The 18,776-nt window shown below is 41.5% G+C and overlaps 1 protein-coding gene and 1 pseudogene across 3 annotated transcripts in view; one reads left to right on the top strand and one right to left on the bottom strand.

Annotated features, from left to right (window-relative positions):
* Window positions 1-18,776, top strand: part of DST (dystonin) — a 453,158-nt gene that overhangs the window by 47,695 nt on the left and 386,687 nt on the right. For all 3 annotated transcript variants that reach the window (XM_067565502.1, XM_067565501.1, XM_067565500.1), the window contains exon 4: window positions 9,861-10,071. In XM_067565502.1, the coding sequence (XP_067421603.1) occupies window positions 9,861-10,071 (211 nt within the window). The remainder of the gene's footprint in view (window positions 1-9,860; window positions 10,072-18,776) is intronic.
* On the bottom strand, window positions 1,444-3,650 carry LOC137164621 (E3 SUMO-protein ligase ZBED1-like; annotated as a pseudogene).

The following is an 18,776-nucleotide window of genomic DNA, read 5'->3' as shown; positions in this document are numbered from 1 at the left end:
CTTAGCACTCATATATTCCATGTGCTGTACAAACATTAACAAAAATACTATAATCCTTACAACATACCGGACAGATAGGTATTATTATCCCCATATTATTCATGAGAAATAAGGAATATCAGGCAAAAAAATTAATAGTAAAATCAGGATGATAAAAACTGATGATTTTTTAAAAATGGGTTTTTTATTTAAATTGGGGATTTTGTAATTTAAATGGGATTTTTTAAAATTTAAGTATTTTTAAAATTAAATTTGAAGTTGCAACCTTTGTTAAGATCTAAACTTTTAAAAAATCTATTAAAATTATTTAAATTTAATGTTCGGATTCTCCCTGAAACCTCTTTCCACTTGACTTCCCAAGAACTCAGTTTGATTCCAGGTTTTGTTACTCAGGTATTTTTATTTGGCATACTGCAAAGCTATGCTGAGTTGATCAGACCCAAGTGTAGGAGGTTGGTAGAGGGCATGCCACACATCTAAAGTTACACAGAAAACATTTTCCTTTATATACACATACTCATTACATTGCATTTACTATACTTTTCATCATACGTTTTGGGCTTGGGTTGGTTACTTTATAGGACCCAATCCCTGTACACCATGCTTTCTGTCTATGCGTTGTTCATGCATAATCTGATGTTTTAAACATTTCAGTTTATTCATCTGCTTCAGTTCAATGACTTGTTCATTAAGAATATAAGAAAGTCCATACTAAGATCAAACTATTGGTCCATCTAGACCAGTATCCTGTCTTCTGAGCCAGATGCTGCAGAGACAATGAACAGAACAAGGCAGTTATTGAGGAGTGATCCATCTTCTCTCGTCCAGTTCCAGTTCTGGCAGTCAGAAGTTTAGAGACACACAGAGCATACAGTTGCCTCCCTGACCATCTTGGCTAATAGCCATTGATGGACCTATCTTCTGTGAACTTATCTAATTCTTTTTTGAACCCAGTTATACTTTTGGCCCTCACAACATCCCCTAGCAATGAATTCCACAGAGTGACTGTGTGTTGTGTAAAGAATTACTTCCTTATGTTTGTTTTAGGGCTGTGAAATGATTAAAAAAAGAATTGTGATTAATTGTGAGGCTAAAAAAAAATAGTTGCGAGTAATCGTGGGTTTAATTGCACAGTTAAACAATCAAAGAATACCATTTATCTATTTTTTGTATGTTTTCTACATTTTCAAATATATTGATTCCAATTACAACACAGAATACAAATTGTACAGTGCTCACTTTATATTATTTTTATTACAAATATTTGCACTATAAAAAAAATAAACAAAAGAAATAGTATTTTTCAATTTACCTCATACAAGTACTGTAGTACAATCTCTTTGTCATGAAAGTGAAACTTATAAATGTAGAATGATTTTTTTACATAACTGCACTCAAAAATAAAACAATGTAAAACTGTAGAGCCTACAAGTCTACTCAGTCCTACTTCTTGTTCAGCCAATCACCAAGACAAACAAGTTTGTCTACAAGTACGAGAGGTAATGCTGCCCACTTCTTATTTACAATGTCACCTGAAAGTGAGAACAGGTGTTCTTCGAATGCTTGTTTATGTTGATTCCATTCTATGTGTGTGCGCACCTCTGTGCATGGTTACCGGAAATTTTTTCCCCTTAGCAGTACCCTTAGGGCTGGCTCCGGCACCCCCTGGAGCCCTGCGTACATGCTGCAGTATATGAGGTGCCACCAACCCTATGCCCCCTCAGTTCCTTCTTTCCTCCAGTGACGGTTGCTGAGAACCTTGCTTTGGCTTGCTATCGCAAGTGCTTCAGTTCCCCTGTTCTTATACACCCTGTTCTTATATGCATCCGACAAAGTGGGTTTCTGCCCATGAAAGTTTATACCCAAATAAATTTGTTAGTCTTTAAAGTGCCACAGAACTCTCGCTGTTTTGCTAAAAACAGACTAACACCGCTATCCCTCTGAATCTGTTCTTATAGTTAGAGATTAGGTTAATTAAGTAGTTCTTTGTTAGTTAAGTCTGTAGTTAGGCAGTCAGTTAGTGTTAAGTGTTAGTCCCATTAGGGACTTCTGCTTGGGAGTGGGGCATACCGCTCCCCGGGATTCAAGTCCTGCACGGTTTGCAGTAAATCCTTCCCTCTCAGCAACGCCCCCATGAAAGTTGTTTAAAGTGTTTGGGGGAATAGCACAGGAAAGATAAGTGCAGGATTTGCAAGGGCTTCAGGTCGAGGACTCAGAAAGACAGAGAGATCCACCTGAAAGCTCTTCTCATGGAAGCGTCCCTGAGACCGGCCTTGGAGCCACCACATTCCACCTCAGTGCTGAGCACGTCATCGGTGCAGAGTGCCCCACCAGCACTGGAAACATTGTGGCACCGACCTTTTCCTCCTCCATGGAAGAGGCAGAAAAAGAAGCTCACGGACAAGGACCGCTTCACCGCACCAAAGAAGAGCAAGGAGGCAGAGTCGAGAGCCTCATATACCACGACATGTGCGTGGGGCTCCAGGGGGTGCCCGAACCAGCCCTATGGATATTGCTAAGGGCAAAAAGTTTCCGGTAACTGTGCACGAAGGCACGCACACACCTAGAATGGAATGGACATGAGCAACACATCTCAAAGAACAACAGTTACAAAGTAAGTAACCGTCTTTTCGCAAGGCATTGTTGTAGCCGGTGTTGCACGGTAATTACGTGCCAGATAAGTTAAACATTATTATGCCTCTTCATGCTTCGACTGCCATTCCAGAGGACATGCTTCCATCTTGATGATGGGTTCTGCTCAATAAAAATCCAAAACAGTGTGGACCAATGCACGTTCATTTTAATCATCTGAGTCATATGACACCAACAGAAGGTTGATTTTCTTTTTTGCTGGTTTCCGCATTGGCATGTTGCTCTTTTAAGATTTCTGAGAGCATGTTCCATGCCTCATCCCTCAGATTTTGGAAGGCACTTCAGATTCTTTAACCTTGGATAGAGTGCTGTAGCTATCTTTAGAAATCTCATATTGGAACCTTCTTTGCGTTTTGTCAAATTGGCAATGAAAGTGTTCTTAAATCGAACAACATATGCTGGGTCGTCATCTGAGACTGTCATAACACGAAATACATGGCAGAATGCGGGTAAAACCACGGAGCAGGAGACATACAATTATCCCCCAAGGAGTTCAGTCTCAAACCTGCAGGGCTTAAGCAATGTTTCTAGTTTTTGCAGTTTTTCAAGATCCTTACTTGTGCTTTTGAAGGTCTAATGTGGCTGTGATCGTGGCTTTATTGCAAAGCAGGTGCTGATCCATACCCACTCTGGTTGAAATATCTTGCATAAGAGGTTATTGTTTCTGACCATTTGCAGCTTGTTGTATTCCTAGCTCTGTACTATTAGCTGAACTGTGTTTGAAATGGCCCACAAATTTTCTACATTTTGCCAGCACGTTTTCAAAACCACCATCACTTAGTGCTACTGTCATGGATCACTGCAGACTGTGAGCGATGCACGTCATGTGTTCAAAAGGCAAATGACCGGCTGCTGCACTAGTGCTGTCAGTACTAATTGTTGTTTACCTTTTCTTGAATATTCCATTCTTTTGCAACATCCAAGAAATGATCTGTACATGCTTCAGCATAATGTCTTTCTTCAACATGCGTAACTGTTACACAACCTACAGTGTCCATGTAGCGTTAATTTGTTTTGAGTTAATTGCAGGAGTTAACTGTGATGAATTGACAGCCCTCGTTAGTTTTAAACTTGCTGCTTGCTAATTTCATTGGGTGACCCCTGGTTTTTGTGTTATGTAAAGGGGTAAATAACACCTCCCTATTCACTTTCTGCACACCGTTCATAACTTTATGGACCTCTATCATACCCCCCCAGTTGTATCTTTTTCTAAGATGAATGGTCCCAGTCTTTTTAATTTCTCCTCATTTAGAAGCCGTTCCATACCGCTAATAATTTTTGTTGCCTTTCTCTGTACCTTTTCCAATTCTAACATAACTTTTTTGAGCTGGGGCAACCAGAACTGCATGCGGTATTAAAGGTGTGGGCATACCATGGATTTATATAGTGGCATTATGGTATTTTTGTCTTATCATCTATCCCTCTCCTAATGGTTCCTAACATTCTGCCAGCTTTTTTGACTGCTGCTGCACATTGAGCAGATATTTTCAGAGAACTATCCACGATGATTCCAAGATCTTTCTTGAGTGGTAACAGCTAATTTAGGCCCCATCATTTTGTATGTATAGTTGGGATTATTTTTTCCAATGTACATTATTTTGCATTAATCAACATCTGCCATTTTCATAAAATCATCAAAACATAGGACTGGAAGAGACCTTAAGAGGTCTTCTAGTCCTGTCACCTGCACTGAAGGCAGGATTAAGTATTCTAGATCATCCCTGACAGGGGTTTGTCTAACCTGCTTTTAAAAACCTTGAGTAACGGAGATTCCACAACATTCCTAGCAATTTATTCCAGTGCTTAACTACCCTGACAGTTAGGAATTTTTTCCTAATGTCCAATTTAAACCTCCCTTGCTGCAATTTAAGCCCATTGCTTCTTGTCCTATTCTCAGAGGTTAATGAGAATTTTTTCTCCCTCCTCCTTGTAACAACCTTTTATATACTTGAAAACTGTTATGTCTCCCCTCAGTCTTCCCTTCTCCAAATTAAATAAACCCATTTTGTTCCATCTTTCCTCATAGGTCATGTTTTCCAGACCTTTAATAATTTTTTTTGCTCTTCTCTGGACTTTCTCCTATTCATCCACACCTTTCCTGAAATGTGGTGCCCAGAACTGGACACAATACTCCAGCTGAGGCCTAATCAGCATGGAGTAGAGTGGAAGAATTACTTCTTGTGTCTTGTTTACAACACTCCTGCTAATATCATTCTGGAATGTGTTTGCTTTTTGTGCAGCATTGTTACACTGTTGACTCATATTTAGCTTGTGATCCACTGGGATCCCCAGATCCCTTTCCACAGTACTCCTTCCTAGGCAGTCATTTCCCATTTTGTACGTGTGCAATTGATTGTTTCTTCTTAAGTGGAGTGCTCTGCATTTGTCCTTATTGAATTTCCTCCATTTCCTCTGCATTTGTCCTTATTGAATTTACTTCAGACCATTTCTCCAGTTCGTCCAGATCATTTTGAATTTTAATCCTATCCTTCAAAGCACTTGCAACCTCTTCCAGTTTGGTATTGTCTGCAGACTTTGTAAGTGTACTCTATATGCCATTTTTAAAATAATTGATGAAGATATTGAACAGACCCAGACTCCGGACCAATCCCTGTGAAACTCCACTCCCTGACTCTGAACCACTGATAACTACTCTCTGGGAACAATTTTGTTGCCCATTCACCCAATTTTATGATATCCCTTTGTAACTCTTCACAGGCAGTTTTGGAGTTAACTATCTTTACTAATTTTGTATCTTCTGTACCCCTTTTCCAGATCCTTCATGATTATGCTGAACAGCACTGGACCCCATACAGATCCTTGGGGAACCCTGCTATTTATCTCTCCACTATGAAAACTGACCATTTATTCCTACACTTTGTTTCCTATCTTTTAACCAGTTATTGATCCATGAGAGGATCTTAACTCTTATCCCATGACTCATTACTTTGCTTAAGAGCCTTTCGGGAGGGACCTTGTCAGAGACTTTCTGAAAGTCCAGCACCCTATATCCATCCTATATATCATCCTATATATCAGCCTATATCATCCTATTATCATCCTAGTCCACATGTGTGTTGACTTCCCTCAAAGAATTCTAGTAGATTTGTGAGGCATGATTTCCCTTTACAAAAACCATGTTGACTCTTTCCCAACATATCATGTTAATAATCTATGTGTCTGATAATTCTGTTCTTTACTATAGCTTCAACCAGTTTGCCTGGTACTGAAGTTAGGCTTACCAGCCTGTAATTGCTAGGATCACATCTGGAGCCTTATAGAAAAATTTGTTACATTACCTATCCTCCGGTACAGAGGCTGATTTAAGCAATAGGTTCACAGCACTATCACAGTGAGTAGTTCTGCAATTTCATATTTGAGTTCCTTCAGAACCCTTGGGTAACTATCTGGTCCTGGTGATATACTGCTGTTTAATTTATTAATTTGTTCCAAAACTTCCTCTATTGGCACCTCAGTCTGGGACAGTTCCCCAGATTTGTCACTTAAAAAGAATGGCTCAGGTGTGGGAATCTCCCTCACATCCTCTGCAGTGAAGACGGATGCAAAGAATTGATTTAGCTTCTCTGCTAGGGGCTTGTTTTCCTTGAGTGCTCCTTGATGGTGCACTGGGCCTACTGATTGTTTGGCAGGCTTCCCGCTTTTGATGTAATAAAAAAAACCTGTCAGTTTTTGTGTCTTTTGCTAGTTGCTTTTCAAAGTCATTTTTGGCCTAGCTAAATATGCGTTTACACTTTATTTTCCAGAGTTTATGTTCCTTTCTATTTTCCTCACTAGGATTTGATTTCCAATTTTTAAAAGATGCCTTTTTTGCCACTAACTGCCTCTTTGAGTCTGTTTAGTCATGGTAGCATTTTTTTTATTCTCTTACCTTTTTTTTTATTCAGGATATGTGTTTAGCTTGAGCCTCTATTATGGTATTTTCAAATAGTTTCCATGCAATTTGCAGACATTTCACTCTTGTACTGTTCTTTTTAATTTAAATTAGCCTCAGCGTTTTTGTGTAGTTCCCCTTTCATAGTTAAAAAAACCGATTGGAAGTTGAGAAAGCAGGAAAGCTTGTTTTCCTCTTCCAATCTATCGATAAAAATGAGGTGTGAGAGGATGAGATCTACTAGTTCTAAAATCATGAAGCACATGGTGACCAGAAACCATCTGTTCAATTCACTATCTACAGATAATTTCCTTTGTTTAATAAATCAGTTTTAAAGGCAAAACATAGTTTGAGGGAAAAACAGTGTATATATTCAGCACATTTAAGGTAGTTTATTTAATTTTAATTTTTAAATTGCTGTTTTTGTGAATTTTAACTGAATTTGAATTTCTATCCAAGTAGAGCTTAACAAAAATGAAAAGTAACATTTTGTCATCTGGTACACAAAAATGAACACAAAAAATGAATCCGTCACCATTATGTAACATCATAAAAACTAAAAAATTTAAGCACGTAAATAAACCTAAGTTAAATTATAGTTCCTTAAATATGTCTATCCTCCTGGTTAGCAAAAAGAAGTACCAAATTTAGTGTAAGGGTTATATTTAGTTGCAAATCAACATGTTTTTGTGGTTAGCAACCACTGAGAATCAACCTTTCTTTTGCAAAATAACTAAAAAGTACAAAAGTAAAATATTGTTAAAATCAAAGATCTAAACTAAGGTTTCCTGTTTGCCGATTTAAATCATGATTAAAAGTTGTGATTTAAGTCAATCCAGCCTGGGGTAAATCCTCTCCCAATCTTCATAGCTGTGTGAGGGCTAATACACAGAAGAACAGGTGCAGGCCCACTGTGTGTAGTGAGAGATGAGATATGTGGACCCCATGAAAGATGCACATTGCTAGTTAGGAACCATGGAGCTGAGCCCCTTGAGGGCTCTTTTGATGTTAATTACAGAAAAATCTTTGATGCTAAGGTCAGGCCAAGAGAAACTGAATTCATGTCAACACAAAATTATTGATTAAACCTCTGTCTGTCAGCAGGGCCATTTTAAGACCTTTGTAGGCCCTAGGCCCACTTGCCTTTGTAGGCCTCCCGACCGAAATAACTAATTTGATTTTAAGCTATTAATAAATAGTTTTTAAAATAAAAATAAAAAATTATATATACATTTTTTTTCGTAGGCCCTGAAAGTTTTGTAGGCCTTAGGCACTGTGCCTATTGTGCCTAATGGATAATACAACCCTGTCTGCCAGGAATTTTGACTAAACCGCCATACCCCTGAAAGGGATTCACATAAACAGGAGGGGTAGAACACCTGTACCTCTACTCTTTGGCCATGTGGGAAGAATTCCATTTTCCCTGAGTACTACAGGATTTCCCCTGCACCAACCCCAGTCAGACAGAGAATGGTACCTTTGATTAGGTATCTGAAGTTTTCTGACTCCCAGCACTGTGCTCAATCCCCTCCACCATGCTGTCTTTACGTCATGATTTGGTGAACAATACAAGAATTTAATGAGAGAACTATTCATTATTGCTCTGGATTCAATATTTTTTCTGGACTTTAACTCAAGGTTACAATGACAGAAAGGGGACTAGAGTATACTTGAATATGGTCACTAATGGTTGTTTCCCCTTTGTTTAGAAAATTATTTAACTGTGTATGACTTCAATTTAGGTTGCAGCATAACATTTTCACTGTATGTTTCAATCAGTTATGATTCTGGGTTGTGCAGTTTTCATTTTAAAAAAGTCCCTGAAATGCCAATTTAAATAATAATAATTAATACATTTTGGCAACCAAAGTATGATTAGAGTGAAAACCCGTAGAAAAACATTTCAGAAAGGGACAGAAAAATGATCACCAATAATAACTGAGCCTTAATGGATTGTATTTTCATTCAATAAGGTACATCTCAAGCCCTTCTAGTTGAGGCAGGTGGGCCATAAAACAAGTCTAAAATATTATCTGGCATTTATATCTTCACAATTTCCTGATCCAAAAAAACAGTGGAGTCTAGAAAGACTGAAGATGGACTCTACAAAACAAAGAATATTAATATATAATCAACCAGATTGAGACGAACATACCACCAAAAATGAATGTCTCTAAAATCATACCCTGGATTGTAGCCAGATTATACAGCACAAGGACTATTGTATCACTATAATGAATCCGCAAGTATATGCATTGTTTTCCAATCAGGTGCACTGGCAAAATCCCAAACATCTTCAAATAGGAAATGCAGAGAAACAAATAGGAAGGCATACATATGATCCTGCATCAGCTCCCAGGCACCTGTGTGGGAGAGTCAATCTTGAAGAGTTGTTTGCCAAATCACCAAGTGCAGACTAAAGTGCCACCATTCAAGCCTCTCATTTTCCCACCATTCTAAGAGGATAGGGAACCCAGAAATGGCACCCCCGGTTCATGTCCCTGCACTACATCATTCTTATTCTTGGCAGTGATCTGGTTTTGGGCAGCTGCTGTCTGCTCTGTTTATTGATAGGATAAACGGGCATAAACAATATAAACCGAGATCAAACGTTTGTTTATTGAAGCTGTCTCGGCAAAGAGCTGCTGAAAGCAGTCTTTTGTGCACCTACTGTCTTGAGAAGAAGAGGTTGTTCTGAGAAAACACACTTCCCTCCTAATCAATGCACGGTCTCTGGGAATTGGCTGCTCTCAAGAAAACTAGGGCTAGAAAAGGGGGTTCAGCAAAAATGCAAGTACAGGAGACTTACCAGGGTGTGGCTTCGGAAACCTACTTGCAGCAGTAACAAAGACTCAGCATCCTGCGTTTGTTGGTTTTTTTTTTTTTTTTTTTTGGAGACAGACTTACCATTAATGATTTAACCAGCAGGCTGGTGATGGTAAATCTTTTACTTGGCCTGGCGGGGGAGCCAAATGTTATCAGTTCGTAACCGGGAAGGTTTTTGTTGCTGCTGGGTTTATTGTTGGGCCATTCCGAGGATCATTTGTGAGCTAGTTGCCTGACCGCAGGCCACACTTCTTCCGCATAAATCCTCCTAAAGGCATTGTCACTAAATCAGGAGATTTGGAGGGTACCATCTGTGGAGTTACACACACACACGTACAACGATGGTGAGCGACCTATTTCCCCCCCAGTGTGTGTATTTATCTATAGGGTGTTTGTAATACAAACAGTCTAGGCGGACTGGGCTGGCTGTGTGGCGATAACACTATGTATTGTATATCCATGCCGTCTCTCTCTGTCTCTCTTTCTGTAGAGCTCTGGAAACGCCTCCTCCTACCGATGCTCCATGTCTTCCTCTGCGGATTTCTCCGATGAAGATGATTTCAGCCAGAAATCTGGCTCCGTGTCTCCGGCACCGGGGGACACACTGCCCTGGAACCTGCCGAAGCATGAGAGATCGAAACGGAAAATTCAAGGCGGCTCCGTGCTGGATCCAGCCGAGAGAGCGGTGCTTAGGATAGCCGGTAAGACCAGGCGCTAGGCGGCCAGACAGGGAGAGCCACCAACCGGCGTGTGCCCACATCATGGGCTTGCATGGGAGAGATCACGGCAAAGATTCATATCTTGGGGGAGGGGAGAGGGGCTTGTTCATTGGCTTTGTGAATATAGCCTTTTAAAAAACCCTGCAGGTCCGTGGAGTGGTGACTAAGCTATTTGGCCATGTTTTCCGGTTGGGTGAATTAATGCTTGTGGGAAAGGGAAAAAAATGAAATATGTGCAGGTGCGCCCATTAAACTTTCATGTGAAAATGCATTAGCAGTGAGAGGCTCATTAGCGGTAACTCTGGTGATTTCACGCTGTGTCTGCATCTTGGTCGGTGGTGTACACACAGGCAGAGAGCGAGCACTCTGATTTGTCTTTTGTAGCTTAATGGTAGAGGCGACATTCAATGCACGGAGAGGCTGGGATCATCCAGCTGGGCTCTAAATATCCTTCTTGTAGGTGGTGTATGTGGCAACAGGGTGTGTGTGGAGAACAGCTCTTTGTCCGTCTGTGCACATTGGGGGCGCCGCTGAAGGGCCCCTCGATTGAATAATGTAGGCGAGGCACCGGTGTGTTCTGGTATGTGGATGTTCACTTACACTGGCAGCGGATGGCATTGAAACGGGGCAGATACCTTGTTCTCCCCCATCTGAAAGCTGACAACACCGTGTACATTAATCCCGGGGAAATGCAGAGGTTATCCGTGTTATCCACAGAGGTTGGGTTTGTGTGTGTGTGTGTGAGATCCCTTCCCCCGGGTTTATTTCAAAGCTGTTTTCACCAAACGGGGCGGGTTATGGGGATGCAGTGGCTCGGCCCTTGTGGGGATGGTATCGCTGTATAATCCTCCCCATCTCGCGTTTGGTAATCGCTGCTGTAGCCGGCACAATGAAGAGCCGGGGTTTCTCCAGACCCGGCGTCTGACTGAGGCGCCTCGTTGTAGGATCCTTGCTGCTGGTACCTGGGGGGGCAGCAGGGAGCTGGGGATCAGGCAGCCACAGAGACGTCCGCGTGGTTCTCAGCCGGGTGCTCGGAACCGACTGCGCCCTACCGTGGCGCTGGCCCCCAGGCCCCGGTGGTGGAGGACTGAGGAGCTTGCGCCTGGCCTGGGAAGGCAAGCGGGGGGGAGGGGCCGATCCGGACTAAGGGATCTGAGTTGAGGGCGAGGCAGGGATGGTTTGGGCGCCACGCAACGCTCAGCTCAGCGGCGCATTTCTGCAAGGCTGGCGGGGGGTTGGGGCCAGGGTCTTGCGGTCGGTGGGGCCGGGCAAGACGTGTGTCTGGGGGACCGGGGATTACACGGCGGGTGCGGGGACAAGGGCCTGGGATGCAGGGCGGGGCGGCAGGGAGGCCTCTTTGAGGGCTTTGCAGCAGTGGGCTGGGCGGAAGGGCTCCGTTCAGCAGAGCAGGAGGGGAGGACGGGCGCGAGGAAGGAAAGATCCGGGGGGAGAGGGGCTGGAGAGAGGCAGGCCGGGGGCGCAGGCGCAGTTGGCGCTGAGGCGGCCCGGCGGCCCTGACGCGGCGCGGACACCTGCAGCGGTGGTGGGGGCGGCCCCGCGGCAGGCCTGGGCCGGCATCCCGCGGGCAGTAGTCGCGAGAGGGCCGATGGGGGAAGGGGCGCTGCTACTGCCGCCGAACGTCCCTACAGGCCCCGGCCCCGGCCCGCGCGCGGGGTGCTGCCCCCGGCCGCTGCGGCGTTGTGGGGAGCCCGCCCAGTGCGTCCTTCGCAGCCCAGTGGTGGTGCACAATAGAAACCTCTCTCCCCGGCGCGGCGCTGGCGGAGCCGGGGTGCGGGCGGAGGCGGCAGCTCGCCCTAACCCCAGCCTCCCGCCCCGCGGGTCTGCGTGGAAATCCGCACGGTGAAAAGATGCCCGGCCGCGCAGCTGGCGGTGGCACAGTGCGGGTGGTCCCGCGGGGGGGACCAGGGCAACCAAGCCCAGCGGCTAAACCGGAGCCAGCGGAGCTGCCCAGGAAGATGGGATGAGATATGGCCTGGGGCGGGGCGGGCACACGGGGCGATCCCCGGGGTGGGCTCCTGCAGCCTTTCTTCAGTCAAACTCTCCACCCCCTCAGTGCGCCTGCACAAGTAGGGCCTGCAGCAGAATCGGGCCCGAAGGGGTCACCCAGGAGCGATTTAACTGTCAGGGGGGGAGACATGCCTCCATGAAGAGGGGAGGCAGGAGACCGGAGGTCACCTCCGGGGTCGGGCTGCGGCGCCCAGGCTGCTGTCCTGGAGCTGCTGCAGCCCTGGCTGCCTTCCTGCTCTGCTCTGCTCTGCTCTCCCAGGCCGCCCGTTAGCCGAGCGCAGAGATTTGCTGCTAATGAAATCGGAGAGGAAGCCTGTCTTGCTATTGGAGCCACACACATGCTCACACGCCGCTCGGGAGGGGGTATGGGCGTTTCCTCGGACAGCTTTCACAGCACCCCCTCCTCCCTCCCTCTAGCCTTTTTTGCAGTTCCCAAGGCTTCGTGCTGTCTGCAGCCTTGCAGTGAACTGGTCAGTGTTACCCTCCAGCCATGGCTGGTTACCTCTCCCCTGGTGCTTACCACTATGCCGAAGAACAGGAGTACCTACAGGCTTACGAAGATGTCCTGGAGAGATACAAAGGTACTGTAGATTAGCGCTGCGGCATGGGTTTATTGAGTACATGCGAACAGTGTAGGGTTTACCGTAAATAACACTGGTGGTTGAAAGTAAACAAGGGTCAGGGTCAGGTCCCCTGTGCTATTCCAGTCCACTGCCAACAAGAGTGTGCAGTCTAAGGTACAGAAACGCCCTTAGACAAGATCCATTGCCTGCTGGAGGGGGTCATTTCTTACGGAGCAGTCTGTTGCTTTCTTTCACTAAAGCGCTTAAGTGACACTGTCCTTTTCTTCCTGGGTGTGAGGACGCCGCTGACATCTCAATGAGATTACTGTAAGACTCTACTGCCTGATGTTTGTCTGGGATGAGAACTGTTGTCTCTGTTGAGAACTGTTGTCGTTTTGCAGCAAATAAAACTGTATTCTGTGGTCCTAATAAATCCACTGAAATATACGTTCTTATTTTTATTACAAAAACTGGCTTTAAATTATAAAACATAGCACACCATTTTTTTGAAATATCAATTTGTGATTAAATCTCTAATATGTTGTTCTTTTATATAATTATGTAAGCATGACTGCTTCGTGCAACATTATGGAACTTTCTCATTTAGTATGGAAGGAAAAACCTTTCTAATGTACATAAAATATATACAATGTATTTTATTCTATTATAAATGTTAATAGTATTATTTCCTTATCCTTGGTGGTATGGAAGATGTACGTAGGATACATTATTCATTATTTTGTATTTCAGGGCATTATTAACATTAAATCTTAAAAACTAGATCAAAGTAATGTTAAATATCTGATCTTAATTGACAGGAGATGGAAATAAACATACTGAATCTTCATCCTGAAAATAGTCCTTGTGTGCATGTTGCAGCACATTTGGTATTTGCTGTTTGGAATCCTTTTGCAATACCTGGGGACAAGGTGGGCAAGGTGGTTTCAGTTTTATATCAGAAAGTCTTGATTTTTTGGCTTAAAGATACCCCAAAAGTTATAAGGGTTTTAGTTAAGGAATTTCCACTGACTATAATGGGAGTGGCATAGTTAAATCAATTTTATTTGAAGATGTCTGAGTTGATTTTATTTCATCCAGGTTGTTAATGGCAAAAACAAAAACGCAATTACCTTCAAATGAGATTGATCAGATCTGAGCGTACTTTATACCTGTTTCATTTGCAAATCATGTATCATTAACAGCTATTGACAAATGACTTATTTGTGTCTATAGTCTATTGTGTCAATGCATCTAGGGAGCATGTGCACTATGTCTGTACTAAAATGCATTAGAACATTTTAAAAGAGAAATGATTATTGTGCTGATTAAATCCTTTAAAAAAGGAAGTGCTTGATCTATTCTATTTTTTCATCATCAAAAGTGATTTATACACATTTCAGACTAATTTTTTCCAAATGTTGATTTGTAAAGCAAGCAGGCTCAGTTCAAATTATCAGATCAGATGTGTTGAAAAAACCCTAAAGTGTATTTATTTTTCTCTGCTGTGATTTAAAATTTATCTGAACAGATTTAAATTAAATTTGATAAAAAAGCAAATTTCCTCCCAGAGACGGATGTATTATTAGGTTTCAGTTTAGAATGAGGTTATATGGTCACTTGATAAACCCAGGAAAATTCATAATAGATATATTATTTTAGGGCTTGATCCTACAGGCCTAACTCCCCTCATTTCAATGGGAGTTCTGCCTGAATAAGGGCTCTAGAAGATTGGGTCCTTATCTGTGGCAGAACTAGTGGATGCTGATACAGTAGACTCCTAGGACTAATTAACATTTATTTGAGATATATTTTTAGTATATTCTATACTTGTTAAAGATTGTTAACTTATCTGTGGGGAGGGGGATAGGGCACATTCATATTATATTTTAAAAGATGGCAGACTCTTTAAAATGTTTCAGTAAGCATCCAGTTTCTTTTGCTTTTATTTTTTGCTGGCATACTTAGCTCATCAATATATTGTGCTTGGCAGTTTGATGTATGTTCCATTCAAACACTGGGAAAAAAGGTAAAGATTTTAGCTTGTTTTAATGATGAAACATTGGAAAACTGGAAAATACATTATTTTCCAATGTGTTTTCAAGCCGGTTATGATTTCCCATCAGACTCCCAGTAGTATGACTTCATTACAGTGATTGTTATCCTGATGACTTGCTATGGGAGCTGATCTAATCAGAAAAGAATTGCTGCAATATATGCTTTAAACAGGGAGTGTCATTTCACCAAACTCTGAAAGAAACCGCTTTTGTTGATTTAAAAAAAAATCAAATACAGTATCTAATAACTTCCATTTTTGCTTTATCAAGCTGAAAAGTCTTAATCACTTATTTTAATTCAAACTTTTTTTCTGGTTTACAGAATATTCTTGTGTTCATCTGGGACATTATCAGGGTGCCAAATTATCTATGCCCCAGCTGTTGAGTACTGTAACTAGCAGAGTCAGCTGTAGAAAATTCATTGCCTGTCTTGGAAGGCGTGGAATCATATGATGCCATATCATTAAGAAATTCTGGCTATTTGATTTAGAAAAAGAGGAATTGAAAAATAAGTCCTATTAAAGTGTAACTGAAGTTTTCATCTTCACCTTTTTATATAGCCAGGATAGATCACAGTTCTGGAATACCTTACACAAACAAGAACTAGATTGTTTTAACAGTTGAAACCAAGGTATCTTGTGTGTCTGCAAAGCTGTTGCTGACCGTGTCTTAATCTGCAACAGTAAATAATTGGGCAACTGTTCACTAAATCCGAGGTAGCACAGAAGAGCTGTTTGCTATGGGAGAAAAGGGTGTTGTGTTCTGATTCTTGGTCAGTTCAGTCTCTGAGTAGTCAGTTGTTTGACCATCCTTTTTTTTTTCTTGATCCTTATAAAGCTGATTCACAGTAGAGTTTCTAAAGCCTTCTGATGGAAAAAAAAATCACATAACCTCATCTGATACAGAAATTATATAGAATAAAGCCACTTATTCATGGGAAAAAATGCGTCTTTGTTAGTAGTTCCTCTAGAAATGGTCAAACGCAATGCTTTTGTTGGGATAGTGGATATAAAATATCCAGTACATTTTATATTGAAACATACATTTGTCTTGTTTGTGATTTAACGTGGAAGATGCAGAATGATAGACTATGTGTACTAATTAACATAATTACTAATAGCTATGGGCTTTATCCTACTATCCAGCATTGACTTAGTGGGTATTTCATGTGCGGAGAAGTTGCAAAAGTGGTCTGTTTTTACCCTTTAAATTATCTTATGAACATACCTGAAAACAAAGATCAGATTCATCATCTAGTACATCCGTCCTAATTAATTATATATGTGTGTGTGTGTGTGTGAGAGAGAGAGAGTTAGTTAGTTAGTTAGTTAGTTAGTTAAACATTTGCCATCGTGGTGATTTTACCTGTTTTTCCCCTATCATTTTGTTTTTTAATGAGAAATAGCAATCTATATATCCTACATATTTTCATTTTAATTTACCAGGCAATGTATGACTGTGAATTACTGGGATGGATTATTCCATCTAATAAAAACCATTTAAAATGAAATCTGTGTCCCTAAATGCATTGCTTTAAATAGAGTTACTTTGGTGTAAAATTGGAGTAATGCAACAGGGAGTCAGGCCCTACATTTGTAATCCCTCATATTTTATTATCTTTTAAGACTCTCTCACTCTCTTTCCCTATATATTAATTATAATCTTCTAATAAAAATGGATTTAGTTTAGTTTTTATAACTGTGTAGGAAAGTTTCCTCTCTCATATCATTGTTGAGGTGATGTCATCTAACAGCTAGTGTGTGTGTGTATGTTCTGAAATAAGAGAAAATTCTTAGTTAAACATTTATAAATACACCATAAATATAAATGAACATTTTCATAAAGATATGTTATTTAAATAAATATACACAGCTTTTTGGGCCATGCAGACTCCAAAATGCCATGAATCTTGGCTCAGAGGAAGCTACTCTATTTGATAGAAAATTCAACTTGACATGGCCACCCCATAGAAAAATAGTTCTGCTGCTCTGGGGCTGGAATTTGCTGGGTGGTGGTGGTATCATGTAAATAAATTCCTTAGGCCCTCAGCATTTGATTACTGCTTCCTTTAAAATCCTTATAAATGGCTGTGGAGAACATGGATTATTCCCATTTTAAATTGCAGTGTCTGTATAGGGGAGGGAACTCATGGTGGGGGAGAGGATGGCAGAGTTTAGTAGACCATCCTCCAGTAGTTTTGGTGGTTTAAAAAAATTCACATATATATTTTGAGTATTGGCATTTTATCTGTCTCCTTTGAAATAAATATTCAGGCCTTAAACACTACTCCCCACTCTCTTTTCTGCAGTTTTGTGACAAGGATGTCCATTCCTGTGGTCAGAATCATAGAGCTGGACCTGTTAGGCCATTTAGTTCATGCTGTTGCCATTGTAGGTTTGCACCCTAATGTAATTTATATTTTTAATGCCTTGTTCAGTATAGTTTTAAGCGTCTCCGAGGATGCTGCTGAGCTAGAGAAAGCTGTTTGTGGCATCCATAGGCCACTATTTCCCAGTCAGTTCCAGGAAAAATAGATGCCAATGGCTGGCACAACCAGTTCTTGCTGGCTGACTTTTGGAAGACACCTCTCAGCTAACAGAAGCTTTTAGATATTTCATCAGAAATAATCTGCCCTGTTTTAGGATGTTTTGAATGGACTCCCTAAGCATGTTCAGCAAGGTCTCAGGACATCATTCCCCAGGGACTGATTGCCATTTATGGAAAGAAAACGGGCATTCATCATCCTTAAATTTCATTCTGTATCACAACATTAACATTTCTTTAGGCAACATTTTCTAATTGGTACTGTTTGTATTCTTTTCAGACAGATGGGATGAATCTCCCCATTTCTGGAAGTTTTTAGATGCATATTATCCAAAACATGGACCAAATCCTGCTCAACTCATTCATGAGTCCTTCTGTTAAATTAAATGGAGTATTTATGAGATCCTGAACACATGCAAAATTGGTGGGACTCTGTCTGAGTGAGGACCTCAAGATTTGACCCATGGATTGGAGTGTCTGAAGTCAATGGAGCAATGACAGGTTACACCAGCTAAGGATCTGACCTTGTCTTTATATGTATTATTACAGCTGCTTGAAATCTTGATTGATGATGAGCATTCAGTGCATGAATATTTCAGAGGGCCTAGACTGCCAAGTGGTATCAAGGCAGAAGCTGCCATCAAATGATTGTCACAAGAAAAAGCACTTGACTTAGATTCCTGGTAGTATTCCATCTACAAGCATGGTGGTTATCACATATCTCGAATGCTCATGTAGCTTTTCAACATCATCTGGAAGCAGGAGACCATGCATTGTGGTATCACACTTCTTTCCATTGCTGGGAAGATTATGTCTCATGTCTTGCTGAGTAGTCTCCACCATCACTGATAAAATCATCACAGAGAGACAGTGTGGCTTTTGCATGGGATGCGGAACATTGGATTTGATTTTTGCTGGTCTCCAAATACAGGAAATTGCTGGGAACAAAACTGTGACCTCTATACGGTATTTTTAGACTTGACGAAGGCCTTCGACACTGTTAGTCGGAACAATCTCTGGCGGATCTTGCACAATGTTGAGTACCTGCACAAATTCATCACCATCATGTAGTCATTCCATGCTAGCTAGAGTGCTGGAAAATGGTGCTTCATCAGAGCTTTTCCTTGTCGAAACAGCATGAAGCAGGGTTGTGTGCTCTCACCTATGCTATTTATCATTCTCTTTGTTGCTATGCTGCTAGATTCTTGTAGTGACTGTGATCGGGGTTGTAACACTGGCAGCCCAGGTGCCAGCTCATGCCAAGGCCCCTAAGTCTCAACTGAACACTGACAAATGCGTAGCGGGATTGTTGTTAGAATTATAAATAAGTATTAGAATTATAAAATAATTATTAGAATTAAGTATTAGAATTATAAAAATGTGCTTAGTGTTTAAACTTTATGAAATGCTTGTAAACTGCTGCATACATTAATTTTATTTATGATATCCGCATCCCGTGTTAAGTGTTTGCTCTGTAACTGTAAATCACCAGACAGGA

The sequence above is a fragment of the Emydura macquarii genome, unplaced genomic scaffold, assembly GCF_026122565.2.
Source record: "Emydura macquarii macquarii isolate MOO-44397 ecotype Brisbane River unplaced genomic scaffold, CSIRO-AGI_Emac_v2 contig_2680, whole genome shotgun sequence".
Taxonomy (NCBI): domain Eukaryota; kingdom Metazoa; phylum Chordata; order Testudines; family Chelidae; genus Emydura; species Emydura macquarii.
Note: the sequence above shows the minus strand (reverse complement) of the source record. Positions and strands in the feature narration are given on the sequence as shown.